This window comes from Cladophialophora psammophila (genome assembly GCF_000585535.1).
Source record: "Cladophialophora psammophila CBS 110553 chromosome Unknown aczJe-supercont1.2, whole genome shotgun sequence".
NCBI lineage: Eukaryota > Fungi > Ascomycota > Eurotiomycetes > Chaetothyriales > Herpotrichiellaceae > Cladophialophora > Cladophialophora psammophila.
This window is the reverse complement of record NW_006912923.1, coordinates 620014-635638: the sequence shown is the minus strand read 5'-3', so window position 1 is coordinate 635638 and position 15625 is coordinate 620014. Positions and strand designations below refer to the sequence as shown.

The window sequence follows — 15625 nt, the reverse complement described above, 5'->3', positions numbered from 1 at the left end:
GATGGATCACATGGCCTGTTCTGGGCCATGTTGTCTTTGCAGAGCTTCACTCGCTTGTTTAAGGCAGCCAACATATCACCTATTGATTATAGTCTGCAGTTTGCCGCCCAAACCAAAAGGCTGCTGGTCCGGGTAGCCACAGACTCGATATCTTTGTCATTGCCAAGTCGATATGTTCTGATGGCCGCCAAAGCATGGGGAAGACAGCCTTCCGAGCTGTGAGTGTTGAGACAAATAGTTCTGCCCTTGATGGCGAGTGAGAAGGATTGGGCGGCTTTGCTCAAGCTCCACAGAAAATTAATGTCATTGTAATGCCTCTGTGATTCCTACGCAGCTCCCGCAAAGATCATAAGAGCGCCGTTGTAGGTTGCTGTCAAGCCGGAGCAGGCGTTTCGAACAGCAAGCATTGACTCATCCTAAGCTTCGACTATGAAGAAGGGCCAGTAGACATCCAGCACAGGTTGAGAGAGCTTGTCGAGATTACAGGGCTCGTTGCGACTGTTGGAGATGACGGCATGTTGCAGCTCCAGTTGATGAGAGGAAAAATGCATCCTCAAAATAGCCGAAGGTGATGGTAGGCTTCGAGGTAAAGAGCTGCATCTTCCACCCATCATCGACCTCGAAGTCAGGCACTTGGCCGCGGACACCTTCTCGATGGAAGAGAGCATTAGTCCGGCACTTCATTATTCTGTGGTTCTTGGCCAAAGAGACTAGCAGCGGGAGAAGGAGGCCTGTCACCTCTTTGCTGCTCACCGATCCTCGACTCCTGACTTGCTGGTCCTGATAATGACGGCCACATGTCTCTTGAGTCCGCTGCTGAGCCCAGGAGGAAGCGCTCCAAGGTGAAAGGTTGTTTTCCCTGCTTGCTCTATTGGGATGTTCATAGTTTTGTCCGTTCAATATTGTATCCAGGCACCGTCAGGGACAGGGAAGAGAGGCTGTATATTGGCTGCAGTTCGCGCATCGCCTAAAATGGCTTCCATTGGCCCATAGGCGTCCTGGGCGTCTACAAGGCTGACTACCGAGATGACAAAAGAAGTGGCACAGCGATAGAATGGCCATAGTGGACTTAGCTTGTATTGAACCAATCTGGGGCCAATAATAAGTTGATTGCTTGATTGACAAGGAAGAGAAGTTCTACCGAGTATCTCGAGAGGAATGCCGCAGTGCCAAGAGATATCCTGTCTAGCCTCGATTAGGCTAGGCCTAAGAGTGTATCCCTCCCCTCTACTCTCTACATTGGAGGTGACCACTGGACATTTTATTCCTTAAGCATCATCTCGAGCTCACGGGCTATTTAGTGATACCACTATCATCTATTATTGTCTAGGGAAAAGTGGGTGGAAATTTCTGTCGGATAGAGGCGATGTGGTCTGCTGGCTGTGACGCAGCTGTCTGACAGCGAGAGCTCTGCCACTTTGCACGGAGCACTTGGGAGCACCTCTCACCAGCTCCCACCCTTCTTTCAGGAGAAATTGCGACATCTGGACTTGGAAGCCCCTGGAGCGCTCTCTCCTTGGGCGGATCGACAACACCTGCTGAACTAAAAAAGGATATACCAACAGTAGGCACCCAAAGGACCGAGTCTTGCTGCTTATCCAATCCTCCAAGACCCCCGCAAAGGAGACAGAATCTAGACCTCCGCTGCTTACACACACATCTGGGGTCTGCCCAGCCTATCCTTGTCTATCCTCGCCTATCCTCGTCAGCCCATCGCCATGCTAGCGAGTTGGCGTATCGTCATATTACGACATGGAAACCACGCAACGACGACTTCGGAGCAAAAGAATGTGTGTGCGAAAACACAAGTACTCAGGGAGCAAGAGACTATATGAAGCGTGCATCCCTCTGTGTCGCAAGAAGATTGCAAGGGCAACGACCACCCTTCTCATCTAGGCCAGGCGATACTACAATCAGAAGATTGAGCACATCAAGGGTCAGTATGGCACACAACTCGGCGGATCATTCTATGGGCTCGACGATCTCCCCAACACCGCCCAAAATCAGCCATATTCTCGAGACATGTCTGATGGTCAAGGACGTTGGCGCCGCGACCGAGTTCTACAAAAATGTGCTTGATGTTGAACCGTTCATGAACACGGTTAGTAGCCTGCTTCCTGTCTGCACTGCTCACGTACCAACAACGCCAGCCTCGAATGTCTGGTTTCGCGTTGTCCCAAACAACACTGCTCCTTTTCCAACTCGGAGCCACCGCCTCAGACAGTCCAATGCCAGACAACCGCGGCACGATTCCTGGCCATGGACCGTCGCAGGATGTACTCAACCTGCTCCTCTCCGCCGCGCCAGATGCCGGTCGTCAAACACAAACACCAAATCCCGCCGCGACGAATCGCGTGGAGAAGATCCGGGGCCGTCTGAACCAACACTTCTGCTTGGCCGTGGCGTCGCCGGCAGACGTCCAGGCCTGGGAGAAGTGGTTCGAAGACAAACATGTCGAGATCCTGGGAAGAGTGGACTGGCCAAGGGGTGGAAAGAGCGTGTATTTCGGTGATCTGGATGGCAACGTAGGCGAGATCGCCAGTCGAGGGATTTGGGAGCATTATTGAAATCAGGCACCCCAAATCGCAAAACTAAAATTCGGTCTTGTTTTCCCTCCTTTTCATCAGACTTCAAGTAGTCCCTAGATCATTACACAAAGCCTATCGCCCTTGACAGATCAACTCGTGAACCCATGGGTCTGTGCAAGATCAGAGTTTTCCTCCTCGAGCAGACTGAGGCGGGATCGCCCTGCCGCGCGGACCAGATGCGCAGCCACGAACCAAAGTTTTTTGTGAACACATATGTAGAAAACCCATCGTGATGCTGCTCTCGATAGGAAACCGAAAACAACTTTACCAGCGAAACAGTGAATCACGTAAACCTTGTTCACAAGACTTGCAGCAACTGATTGGATACCCATTGAAACGGAGTGGCCTGTATAGTTGGCACGAAATCTTTTGTTCATGGCTCGCCATAACTCACCTTGGCCGTCTTACCTGCTGTCGAGTATATATAAAACCCCTGTTCTCCCGGGGGCATCTCATTCTTTCTTCTCTCCAGAATTCCTCGATACACACAGCGGGCTGCCCATCATCAAAGTCAACAAACGGCACATCACAAACGATTTCACAACTTCACACACTACGGCCTCCTCCAACACAACAACCTGACTCAACAACATTCTCAATCACAACACAACAACCAACACAACCACAACCACAACCACAACCACAACCACACCACAAGCATCAAGCATCAAGCATCAAGCATCAACATGGGTTGCTGCAGCTCCAAGCACCAAGCTAGCCGTGAGCCAGCAGTTCCCGCACGCGTCAGGCCTCTCACCTCCCCTACACCAACTGTTGGGAGCACCCTGTCAACCCGCCCAGATAGGCCAAAGGCCAGGAGGTGCTCAACACCAAGCTCACGCTCGCATTACTCCCACGTTTCGGGCCACACCAGCAGCAGCAGTCAATATGGCCAGCGGTACCCTGAATACTATGGCCACAGGAACTCTCGATCCCCGTCCCACCGGAGGGAGCCTTGGGACGAGCTAGAGTAGCCAGAGGTTCCAGAGGAACCAGAACCAGAGTGGAGAAGGGAAGGAAATTTTGGAGGTTGGATGGAGATTTGGGTTTTGGTGATTTGTATTCGGAAAAGAAAAACAAAAACACAAAGACTGAGAAAGGAAGTCAGCAAGAAAGAGGAGGGAGCTCTACGATTGGCAGCCACCTTCACGTGGTGTAGAGCGTGAGTAGCCAGCCGCAGTTGTTTGCTGGTGAAACCAAGAGCTGTCTCCCGTAGTATGTTGTATTCTTGCATCGGTAGCTGGAAAGGGAGAAAAGGGAGCCAGATCCACGCCTTGCGCTTATCGTTGTCATTCAATCGCGCCCCAGCCAGCGGGTAGTAGACGCCCATTCTAATGCTAGTGCTCGTGCACCTGTCAACGCAAGCAGCACCCGCCAGTTTCAAATCAACCTTGCTCCTAGGTATGGAGGCCACAGACCGTCTGGTCCGACAAATGTCAATCTTAGGACAGGCGGTGGTGCTTCAGGTGTTGGAGAGGTGGAGAGGTCAGGAAACTGCACAATCTCTTGTCATTTGATGATCATTGCGTGGACCCGAAAGAAGATGTGTCTGTGAACCAAGGCTCTGGTAAAATCCCCAATAGTATGCAATACTGATGACCATCGTCATTTCAACTCTTGGTGTCCTGGGCAGAATATTGCTGTTGAAAAGCATTGTGAAAGGCGTATAACATCAGCGTAATCGTGTTTTCATATCTAGGCAACCGACCAAATGTGAGGGGTATAACAATAGTCAATATCGTACATGTGAGGCCATGTATGTTGGTTTAGAGGAATCATATCTCGTCTTCTGTATCCTAGTTTCCGTTCTTCGTTCTTCGTTCTTCTTGGTTCGGCTGATGAATAATCTTGCACATCCGATATTGCACACTTTGCCGCAATGGAAGCATTGCCTGCAATACCCAATGCTGCGTTGGAATTATGACGATAAATTCTGATCAAGGGCTCTGAGTAAGTTGTCCCGCTACCGTTGCGTCGGAATCATGCTTCCGCGGAGTTCTAGATAGCTGGTCGTAAAACGCAACTTCGTTCTCACCACGGCTGGCTGTCGTGTCAAAAGAGGGGTCCGCCCCCATATACCTAGCTGGTGGAAAGGTGTCCTTGTGACAGAGAATCACATGAAGTCATCGTCCTTCAACTGCCTTTTCTCCTTCCTAGCATGCTTTCGGTCTCTGATCCTCTTCTCCGTGGCCATAAACTCTCGAATGCCGACAGGGATCCCTTGGAATAGAATGTCCTCCTCATCAGCCTCTGCCTGGGGTCTTGTCCAGAGACTTTCACTTCCACCGCCATCATCGTCCATGCTTGCTGAAGCCTCGCTTACTTCGGGTCTTGCCATGTCGATCTTTGGAGCTCCTCGTCGACGCTTTGGCGACTTTGATTGCGCTTCGTGAACTCTGGCGGCCCAAGCCTCCACATCGTCTCGATAATCATCCCAAACGCAATGCATGCAGCCACTCATGCAGCAATTATCTGGCTCGGCAGGTTTGGGAGGGACAGCGACGCCGTTGATTGTGCGCCACGTCGAGTCCGGCGTGTCTGAAGTCCGCCGTTCATATCCCGACCCCCGTACTGATCCAAACACCTTCCTTGCTCTTTCCAACTTTTCCTCATCGCCTAGTTGCACAAAGGAGGGCAAGTCTGAGAATGTATGCGGATGCTTGTGGATTGGCGTTGATAGGAGCTCGGTGTAGAAATCACCCAGTGGTAGGGCCTGTTGCTGTTGGTTAGGTGCTTCCTCGAGCACCTGGGCGGTAGCACTGAATGGTCGCTTACCCTGAACTGGGTGGCGCTGCACTTGAGGACCAGGTTTGATCGGTCGAGGATCGTTGCGCAGGCCGGAGGTCGAGATCTGGCACTGCTGGCTTCTCACTTGATGCCGGAGACAGGACGCACAAGTCCATCTGGGCCTTGAAAGCATGCTTAGAGTTGGGTTTTGCAGGGCCGTAGACTGTGGGCACGACTAATAAAGACTAATTTGCACGATGGACCATTAAAGAAGACTCGCCACTGTTATCAGTGGCAGTTGGAGAGCAGTGTGGGCAGCTTTTAAAGGGTGATGTCACCGCCGGCTTCGCCTGTTTAGTGTGGCAGCCTCGTGCAGCAACAAGGCTGTGCCTAAATATACGCCCACTAGGCCTAGCTCGCTCGCCACTCGCTCCCACTTACTGTACGGGGTAATTGATGCCTGGAGTTCACGGGTGTCATCTTCCAGCCCCTGTCTCGGTGCCTGTAGCCCCCTGACCAGCGACCGCCTGGGCACACCCCCCCTTTTGCTTCTGGTGCTTCCAGACTGCGCGCTGTGCGCGACAAGTCAAATTTTCTTTGCCTGCGTGGTTTTCTTTTTCTCCTTTTTACCCGCCACTGCCTATATTAACTTGTGTTGCACTTGTTCTTTCCTTCGCCTTTCGAGCTTTTACATTCCTTATAGATTTCACTTGCGTCCTTCGTTTGGTCAGCGCTTGACAAGTCTGTACTCTGTACACCAAATCAAAAAACCACTCTCATTTCGAACGCATTCGCGTCTTAGAATCGGCAAAACAAAGAACAAATCATTTTCAAGCCATAACAAAACAAAAATGTCTCACTTCACTGTCGGCACTTTTTTCGCCTCTACCGCTACCGCTCTCGCGCCGTTCCTTGCCGTCTACTACATGCCGCAAAAGGCAAAGGCACAGACACCCTCTGCGCTGTCCACGCTCCCAAAGCCCCGTCCCCTGGCGGCCCTGCGCGACGCACGCGAAAACGCAAAGACAACACCGGAATTCAACCTTCTCTAATGTCGGCAGAATCCGCTCTCATGGGGATGTCGTGGTTTCAGGCAGTTTATTGGTCATTCAGGATATGTTGACGGTTACACGAGGGTTCATGACTGGTGCTTAATACATGGTGGGCGGGGAGAAGGGATTATCGAAAGGACCGTGTCATGTGCGCGTGGTAGGACTATGGACGTGGACAGCATGCGTTCGTGGAAAAGGATTTAATGAAATATGTCTTCATGAGCAGCTGCAACGTCCAATGCGCCTATTGCTTTCATCGCAGTAGCCAGGGCGAGATCAAGAAATGATACGCGGTCTTGGTCTTATCATTCCTTGTCATCTCTTGGTTGCATGTGAATCTTTCCTCTTGGGCTACTTCTACATGTACGCGTCTGGGTTGCTGAACTTCTGCCCGCTTTGCATCAGTGGTCGAGGAAAGGGCTACTTTGGTGACACCGCAAAGCAAAGCGGTCATGCCAGTTTATGAGAAAGAGTCCCTTCTAACATTGACCTACTACAGCCATTCATGCCAAATATTCCATCATTCAAGAAGAACTGATAGGAAACTCATAATATCGTCGCTTTCGCCCGCGAAGCATCGAAGGCTCCACAGCTGGGAGCCGACAGGTCTCAAGCCAACGAGGGATTACTTCCAGAAGGCATCTCTCACTCGCAAGAGTACAGTGGATAAACCGGTCCGGCGAAATATTGACTGCCAGTTCACCCTTCATCAGCCAGTCGTACTGATTATGGCCACTCATCGAAAAATCGACGATACCTTATCACTCAGTTTTCCGCTCAACGATCGGACCACCCTGCGTTTGTTTGTGATTCTCTCATGCAGATTCCGAGGGGCCACAGCGGCCTCGAAATAGGACGGCGGGGGAGCAGAGCTGTTTCCACTGGGCAGGCTTACATGCCTCTTGTCGGGCAACCATCTTCCTTCACTTCCTCTTTCAGCGACTTGCTTCTCGTCAGTCACAGCTGGCGCCGAGGATTGCAACCAGCTTACGGCGGAGGATTTATTTCCGACATTTGAAGGAGCACGACTTCTGATCGAGGCCTGGAAAGATCCTGTGCCAATCCCGGAAATCCCATAGCCTCTCCTCGCATTGACATGGTATGGTCTCTCGCGGATTGAAGCCGCATGAGCGATGACCACGGCGTCTCGCAGCTTGCGGAGGTCCGCGCCATAATGCTTCAGAGAATACAGTTGTTTCACAAGCTTGTCGACGCCCTTCGCGTCCAGGAGCTCTTCGTTTCTGCCTTTATCAAAGTTTGATTCGAAAAGGTTGACAAGCTCCTTGTATTCGCGCCGATACTGTTCAAAGGCATCCAGTCGTTGTCTCTTACCACCAATCGCAACCTTGGACTTCTCCTCTTTGATCAGATGGTCCAGATATTCCAGCGTGGCATCGTTGTATGGGGTGATGGAATGGTGCTTGAGCCAGAGGCTGAACTGGACTGCCGCCTTCTGGATCTCTTTATGCTCGTGCCTGAACTCTGCGATGGTGTCCTCTTTGGCCTTGATTGCTGCCTCGATAACAGTAGTCACCTTGGCATTTTCTTGCAACAACATCTCGACTTTCGGATCTTTGATCGTCTTTGTTGTCTCTCTGTGTTCGTACAGAATATGCTTGTGTTCTGTCCAATGATGCCTGCAGATTTTACAATGTTGCGAGCCCGCGAAAGCCGCACACCTCACCAACTCTGGAGTTCCCACTCTCTCAACGGGAACATTAGTCAGGCAACAAGGGTTGTGACAGAGACTCTTGTGCACAGTATCCTCCCCGTTCGGGCCGGGAGTGTCGACTTTTCTAATGCAGTTCGCATTGGTGCAGACAGTCTTTGGACGAGTCACTGGACTGAACACCACCGAGTTTTGCTGAATATCAAGCTTCTTGAGCATTTCGTCCTTGCTTAATCTGCTGTTCCGCAAGAGTTCATTGTCCCGTTGGTTCAGTTCAATGGTATCATTGATCTTTTGTGCTATTTCAGCCATTGGTTTCGTCAACTGAAGGATCAGGCGTCGAGCTTCATTCAGACTGAGAGTGCTCTTCACTTGATGCGGCTCTAATTGGCGAATATAACTGAGTAACCGCCGTGACTCGGTGGCAGACTGCTCCCAGCTTCGGAAATAGTCATCGTAGCTGCCTATATTGACCCCTTGCTTATGAGCGGCGAGGTATCGGAAGCTTTCCGAGTCGAAGCAATAGACTGTGTCATGGAACAGGCCTAGATTGACATCTCGGAACTGCTTCAACACAGCCTCGAGTGGTATAAAGGTGTCTCCAGGGTGATAATTCGAACCACGAGTGTTGGTAAAACCGAATACCATGTTGCGAGCAGCGTTGCGGTGCAAATGGGTTAACAGTTCCTTGATGCAAAACTCGAACATGACGTTCAATCGAGAGTTATTTGGCTTGAGGAGTATCAGAATCCCATGCAGCTCCTTGTAGTTGCTTAGCACTGACAGAACGTCCGCCATGTTGGCTTTGTCCTGATCCAGCCCTCTGGTGTCACCGATACCGGGAGTATCGATCAAGCGGACCATTACCGAATCAACGAAAATAGGGTAGGTCATGGCCTTTTGTGTAGCAGACTGGCCATCGGACGCATCGTGTTCAAGCTCGTCCCTGGCGCCGATTTCAACTCTGGTCTGAACAAGTCTCTTGAGAGGATCATTCTCGTCAATCTTTTGTGTGGCAAACGAACATGGAATGACATGCTCTATTTGACTTGCATCCATTGCTTCTTGCAAAGTAGCGTGGGTGAGATAATTGACGAATGCATTAATCCACGTACTTTTGCCGACACCTGTCTCGCCAAGGATCAAGATGTTGACCTCTTCAAAAGGATCCATGGCATCAAGCAACTGTAAGAGTGGACGGTCATCATATCGCTCGAAATCTGGTCCATGGCACTGTGCGTTGCATCTGAAACCCCAGTAGCGGTATTTGGTACGGCCACAGTCACAATACAAGTAGTGATCTCGCTGCCCATAGTCGATGGTAGAGTAGCACCGAGAACAGATCCACTGAAGCTGCGCCCGTGGCTCACAGCCTCGTCCCGGACAAGGCAGCTTGACCGGTTTCCGATCTATCGGTTTCTTGACTCCCCATGTATCAAGATGAGCCTCATCGAAACCCATCAGGCATTTGTCTCTAAGGAAATCCTGCAGCCTTTTGAAGTCATTTGTGATCAGAGTGCCATCGCGATGGTACGTGATATTGGACTTTTGGATAGACCGCCCACTCCGGTCACAGTCCACAATCCGGACGGCCTTTCGGGTGCCCTGGTCTCGGAGCAAGTTGAAAATCAGGTGCGAATTCGGCCCCCAAGTTGTATTATCGTCCATAGCGATGCGGCTGAAGTAAAGAGTATACACATGGCCGCGAGGCGTGGGCGCCGAACTCTCGCTTGGAAAGTAATCTGCCCCTTTTCTTGTCGCATGGTCAATGAAACCCAGCTTTCTGGCATATACATCTGCCACAGCAGTAAGCTCCACTGGAGAATATTGGCCATTCTTGAATTTGTCGAGTACCTGCGCCATTTGTTTCGAGCCTGTCCGACCGCTTCGAACATCGCGGAGAGTACTGCCATATTGCACCTTCAGTGCATCTTCTGCTTTCTTTGCACGATCAAAAGACTCGGAAACTTCGCGGACATGTTCCTCTGGCACGAGAGGGCGCCGATGAGAAATATAGGACCAGTAATCCCTCAGTCGTCTCTGTGCACTCCTGATCTCTTCAAACATTCTCAGGTACTCCTGTAAATGATCCTCGCTGGGCTGGACGATTATGTTTTCGGCCGTGGACTCGAAGGATAATATCAGCGAGAGCCATTGTATCGGGAGGAGTGTGTAGATGACAGGCTGTCCCCACCCTCCATTGGTCTCTAAAAGCTGATTTGGTATATTCCGCATGAACTCGCAAGCACCCTTGAGGTCGGTCTGGAACGGACTGCTTCTCAACAGGTCCGTGTGGAGACGAATCCGAAGTGACTTACTCAGGTCACGCATGGTATACAAGTCTGCGATTAGGGTCTCATTCTGTGCGATGTTTTGTTCGATTTTGGCGTACTCTTCTCGTAGTAGGGTTCTCACAGCATTCTCATCTTCCCCAGCGGATCTTTGATAATTCGCTGTAAGGATGCTCCGAGCACCCCATGTTGTCTCTGAGACCACATGTGTTGCTTGGCCTAGCTGAATATTCTCTTGGGAAATACACTGCTGAAATCCGGGACTTGCAAAATTGATTTTCTCGTGAACTGTTGTGACGAGATGTTGGAGGGACATTTGGACTGTGAAATTGCTCTCGTGTCGATCCATCAGAGAGCCGGCAGAGCCTCCCGGAACAACCAGGCCGGAAATTATGCTGGCACCAAGGTCAGCATGCACTCCGATAGCGTCAAATCTGTCTTTGAGATCATGGGTCTCGACAACACTCAATCGTGAGGACGACCGAGTCTCTCTGGTGATTGCAGGCTCTGGAAGCAGGTCGTTCAGGAATGAATATGGCAAAAAGGAGTCTGTCCGTGCGTCATACAGACGTCCTAAGGCTGCAGCCTCGCCCAGCGAGACCCTTTTCAACCCGACGGAAGACATATCGAACGCACTGATTTCGAGCAAAACCAAATATAATTCGTGGCTATCAAGCCACGTACCTCGAACGGAACATCACGTCGAAAGGGAGAAGAAGTAGTTGGTGAAAGAGCGTCAGGGTTCCGCTTTATCAGGCAGATACCCATGGATCGTTGACACGGCATCACCGGGCGGGTTGGCGAGGGGAGAAAGATGAGGTCTAAGTCAGCCCGTCTTCAAAGTACTCTAACAAGGCGCAGACGCAACATGCTTTCTGCGCCCGAACTTGGTCTGCAACAACGGACCCAGGGTAGCGAGGGTTGACCGACCTCGAATCATCACAAGTTCACACTGCATGTGTCCTCCAGTCCTGTTGTCGAGAATAAGGCCAAGAGCACTTACCGGGCGCGAGAAAGCGGGAATCGGGGTGCTAGGGTGAACCACCTGCAGCCGCAGCGGGACACGCAGAAGAATGGGCGCAGACATACGGCACAACTGAGAAGGGTCGGAATTCAGCCAGGCAAAGGAAGGCGTTTCATAGTTCGCCCGGTAGGGAGTCCAAAAAGGAGAACAGATGTAAGGCTGACTCGTGTACTCCTTGAAATGCCGAGTATAGCAGAAGGCAGCACGCCTTTCGTGGGAATGTCCGCAGAGACAGGCCTAAGCGCGCCCATGCCACCCATGGCTCAGGTTCTAATCTCCATTATACTTCGACGTCCGGGTTTTTGCGTTGCAGTTGCGGGCCGCAAGGTAGTGTTTGATTGATGCTTGAACAAAATGTCAATGTGCGTAGTTCGGTGGGTCAATGGGTGAAGACAAGACCGCGGGAATGAGGATGTCGGTCGATCTATATGATCCACCGTACTCACCATTACGGCAAGCTACTAGCATCACTCCGCGCAATATGCATTTGACGCCATCTCGGTTGTTGTTTCTATTTACTGCTTCTTCTTGCACATATACCTAATAGAGCTTCATCGCCTCAGCTTTGTATCAGATTCAGTTCCGCGAGATCATCATGAAGAGCCCCCTCGAGGTCGATTTGGTGATCATCACCATCCAACAGCCCCAAGTAATACGATAAGTCGCGTCCATCAAACTCTCGGGTTGCAAAGCCATTGCCCAGGAACTCAAACATGTTCAATGAGTTCATATATTCAATCTGGTAGTCCTCGAATCTGGGAGCCGCCAGGAGGTCCATATACACGAGTCGAGAAGCGGGGAACATTGGCAGCGGTCCGTCGACTCTTCCTTGCTTGAACCACGAACTACATCCCTATGTTACGAGAAGAATCAGCGTCCTGCTCCGACTTAGATTTCAGAGGTGCACCCACCGAGGTCCAGGCTGTTCTTTTCAGAAATAGTTGTGCGTGTTCCCTGAATTGCTCAGCAATCTCAGGTTTGGGTGTCAGACTCTTTATGCGATCTTTCTGCATCTTCTGGATGCACTGGATGATGTTGCTGGCAAGTGTCTCAATGATGGGTAGGAAAGATCCATGACCAAGTGGACCGTAAGGTCCCCCCATCATAAAATAATTCGGCACTTTTCATGATTCAGTGGTTTTCACGGGCAAGTATCCAGGAGGGATTCATACTGTAGGGAACTCCAAGAGAAATGTATGATGTGGCCTCCTTGGCCCACATCTTTGCGATGCTGTGCCCGTTCGCTTCAACAGGAAATCTTGGGATCCAGCTCGTGTTGAACCTGCCATGCCACTAGTCAGTCAAACAATCCGAGCCGAGTCGGTGGCTGTGGTGTTAGGGGCAAGTCATCGCTTGAAAGGCCAACGCAACTGAGAGCTTACCCTGTGGCACAGATGATAATGTCCACGTCATGTTGCTGGCCCTCGCTATCGACAAAACCATTGGCGTTTATCTCTTTCATCGGCGAGATGAAGACACGGACGTTGTCTTGGTTCAGCGCTTCAAGAAAGCCGTTTCCAGGCTGAAGTACCCCCATCAGCTGGGTGATCCTGCATGCTCCTGAACAAACTTACTGTCGGCCTCCTGCATCCCACACCGAAGTTCTTGGGTATTATCGCCTCCAATAAATCTGGGTTTGTCGTGCCAAGCTTCTGCATCATTTCATTTCGAGCGAACTGGTCACGCGGTTCAGCATCTTCCACAGTTCTCTTGACAAGGATCGCCTTACTTCTCTGGCACCTTCGGCCTCCTTGGTCCCATTCAGAATGAACTTGAATCTGACATTCAGTTCGGACTCGATCATCTTCGAATATCTCAGGAACAGGTCTGGATTCTCCGCAAATCGCTTTTGTTGTTCGGGAGTATCTACCCTCAGCATTAGGGGACTTATCGTCGGACTCTACAACAGAAAGACATGAAATACTTACAGTGAAAGTTTCCTCCATCCGGCCCAGCAAACTTCTGGGCAAACCCAGCCGTGATCCACGTCGGCGATCTCACCCAAGCATACAGTTGCTTCACCTGCGACGCAATCTTCGAAATAATCTGGATGCCGCTGCTCCCGATTCCGATCACCGCAACACGCTTGCCGTTCAAATCGATTTCGGGATCGTAGTTGGCGCTGTGCACGAGGATGCCCTTGAAGGAATGTAGGCCCTTGATGTCTGGCCACTTCCAATTGCTATGCACAACAACCTTATCAGCAACCGCCCTGCAGCAGATAACTGGCGAGCGGAGAAACATACTTCAGAATCCCACCGCCATTGACGAGGACATTGCACGTATCCACGAACTCGGTCCCATCAGGTCGTCGCACATGCACTTCCCAGACGCCCTGCTCGGGTTGCCAATACGCTCCCGTCACGGTGTGCTCGAGTTTGACATATTTGATCAAACCGTGCTTGTCGACGACGTTCTTGAAATACTGCCATATCTCGGGCGACTCGGAGTAATACTGGGACCAGTAGGGATTCCTTTCCCAGGTGAACTGATATGAGGCGGAGGGGATGTCGCAAGCACAGCCAGGGTATCTTTGGATGAAGTTTCCACGTCAGCAATCATCACTCTGTCCCTTCCGAATCAAGAACACCACTCGAGTTCCAGAGTGCGCGAGCAAATACCTATTCTCGAGCCACGTTCCTCCGACATCCTTGTTCTTCTCGTATATCTGCAACTCGACATTCTCACATCGGTCTTCCATAAACTTGGAAAGCGTGATCCCCGAGGCACCTGCACCGATGTGGATGACTCTTATCTTGCGTGGTGTGTTATATGGTTCTTCGTGGATCCTGTATCCCCGGGCATTCTGGACCATCCATCCGAGCTCGTTGAAGACCTCACCTGTTGAGTTGGACGAAAAGCCTTCGCCGTCCTTTGAGGGTGCCATATCTGGGTCGTAGAAAAACAGCTGATCTGTTGCAGCCAGAAATCGGACCCGAGGATATCAAAAAGCGAGAACTTACAACCCGACCCTGTGTCGTGTGTCCAAGGGTCTGTTCACCAAATGACGATCTACAAGAACAGTATATATATTTGTCAACGATCAGACAGCGCTTGAGCAGCCCCCCTCTACCTGTCTATACTTCTTTGACCTGGTCAGCAAGGGTTGTTTGATGAAGCCATTTTTGGAGGTTGACCTCGGTACTGGGAACCCATCTCCAAAACCTTGTATGCGGGGATTTGCGACAAGGCAAGAGATTCAAGTGGCCACGATGTGCTAAGCCGGATAACGGCACCGAAAAGTAGACTGTTCTTTGAAGGATATTGGCTGGTGGGCTGACTAGATAGACGCGGTTGGCTCGATCAGGCCACTGGGCTTGTGTTCACAGCTGACGATTCAGTTGCTCAGGCTATCCTATCGGTCTGCGAGTTGGAGCTCAGGCCGCGAGCCGATATTCGACGGGCTACTGTCTACAAGTACCAGCAAGGATTGACACTTCTTAAAGAGTTGCCGTTAGCTTCATTCATCGTCTAATCCGCCGGAAGTGGAAGGCCTTTCGGCTATCAGGAATCTAAGCTGCAAGGCTGTAAGCAGTTAAACCCCTTTTCGGTCGGTGGGTCCCGGCTCTATGACCTGTTCCACAGGCCGGCCTCCTCGAGGAGCACTGAAAGTCCCTGACACAACAACCTTGCTATTGAGAAGGCTCCTCGACAGCGACGCGATGGGCACAGTCAGAAATTGTGTCTATCTCTGTTCAGGGGAGTCTCGGCCAAGAACACGGAAGCCCAGGTGGTCGGCCCCCCTTGGGCCTGAGTCTGCCTCATGGGGGGCATCAAAAGCATGTGTGCGCCGTGCATGACAAGGGACAAACAGACGCTCTAGACATGCTGCGGGCTTTCCCAGTCATTAATACATCGTCATGGCCAACGTCAGAGACGAAAGTAATATGGCACAACTATCCCTTACCAGAACAGCATTATGCCGGGTATAAAATAATCAACAGGACCAAACAATGCACCTCCTTCTAGCATCCGCCTAACTATGTACGGAGTCCTAGCTAGACATTCCGCTGATATAGTGCGCTGAGCGAGATCGCCGTGGAATACGATGAACACCAGAAGCTGGCGTGAGGTCAGGGCGCAAGGAGGTTTGGAATGAATATAGGATTTTGTTCCTCGTACCCCGTGTAGATAGAACACTCTGGCCTCAAGCTGGAGCACCGGCTACTGTGGCAGGTCGGTTCGCTACATAGTTGTGTGATATTCAAGAATTGCTCACGGCCTTGATTTGTGGACGTCGCCAGCGATGCCAGTTGCGACGATAACAAGGAACG

The 15625-nt window shown here is 51.1% G+C and overlaps 5 protein-coding genes across 5 annotated transcripts; 2 read left to right on the top strand and 3 right to left on the bottom strand.

Annotated features, from left to right (window-relative positions):
* Window positions 1-1942: 1942 nt before the first annotated feature.
* On the top strand, window positions 1943-2567 carry A1O5_01540 (uncharacterized protein; the record flags this gene model as incomplete). The annotated part of the gene is made up of 2 exons (XM_007742156.1): window positions 1943-2101; window positions 2151-2567. The coding sequence occupies 2 exons, from the start codon at window positions 1943-1945 to the stop codon at window positions 2565-2567; spliced, it is 576 nt and encodes a 191-aa protein (XP_007740346.1).
* A 2134-nt stretch (window positions 2568-4701) lies between these two features.
* On the bottom strand, window positions 4702-5508 carry A1O5_01539 (uncharacterized protein; the record flags this gene model as incomplete). Its single annotated transcript, XM_007742155.1, has 1 exon — window positions 4702-5508. One exon carries the CDS (start codon window positions 5506-5508, stop codon window positions 4702-4704), a length of 807 nt encoding a protein of 268 aa, XP_007740345.1.
* A 658-nt stretch (window positions 5509-6166) lies between these two features.
* Window positions 6167-6367, top strand: A1O5_01538 (uncharacterized protein; the record flags this gene model as incomplete). Its single annotated transcript, XM_007742154.1, has 1 exon — window positions 6167-6367. The coding sequence occupies one exon, from the start codon at window positions 6167-6169 to the stop codon at window positions 6365-6367; it is 201 nt and encodes a 66-aa protein (XP_007740344.1).
* Window positions 6368-7258: 891 nt separating this feature from the next.
* A1O5_01537 (uncharacterized protein) lies at window positions 7259-10952 on the bottom strand (the record flags this gene model as incomplete). The annotated part of the gene is made up of 2 exons (XM_007742153.1): window positions 7259-7309; window positions 7359-10952. 2 exons carry the CDS (start codon window positions 10950-10952, stop codon window positions 7259-7261), a joined length of 3645 nt encoding a protein of 1214 aa, XP_007740343.1.
* Window positions 10953-11910: 958 nt separating this feature from the next.
* Window positions 11911-14238, bottom strand: A1O5_01536 (uncharacterized protein; the record flags this gene model as incomplete). The annotated part of the gene is made up of 9 exons (XM_007742152.1): window positions 11911-12204; window positions 12263-12471; window positions 12524-12633; window positions 12734-12873; window positions 12926-13027; window positions 13081-13217; window positions 13280-13533; window positions 13598-13882; window positions 13973-14238. The coding sequence occupies 9 exons, from the start codon at window positions 14236-14238 to the stop codon at window positions 11911-11913; spliced, it is 1797 nt and encodes a 598-aa protein (XP_007740342.1).
* Between the last annotated feature and the right edge of the window lie 1387 nt (window positions 14239-15625).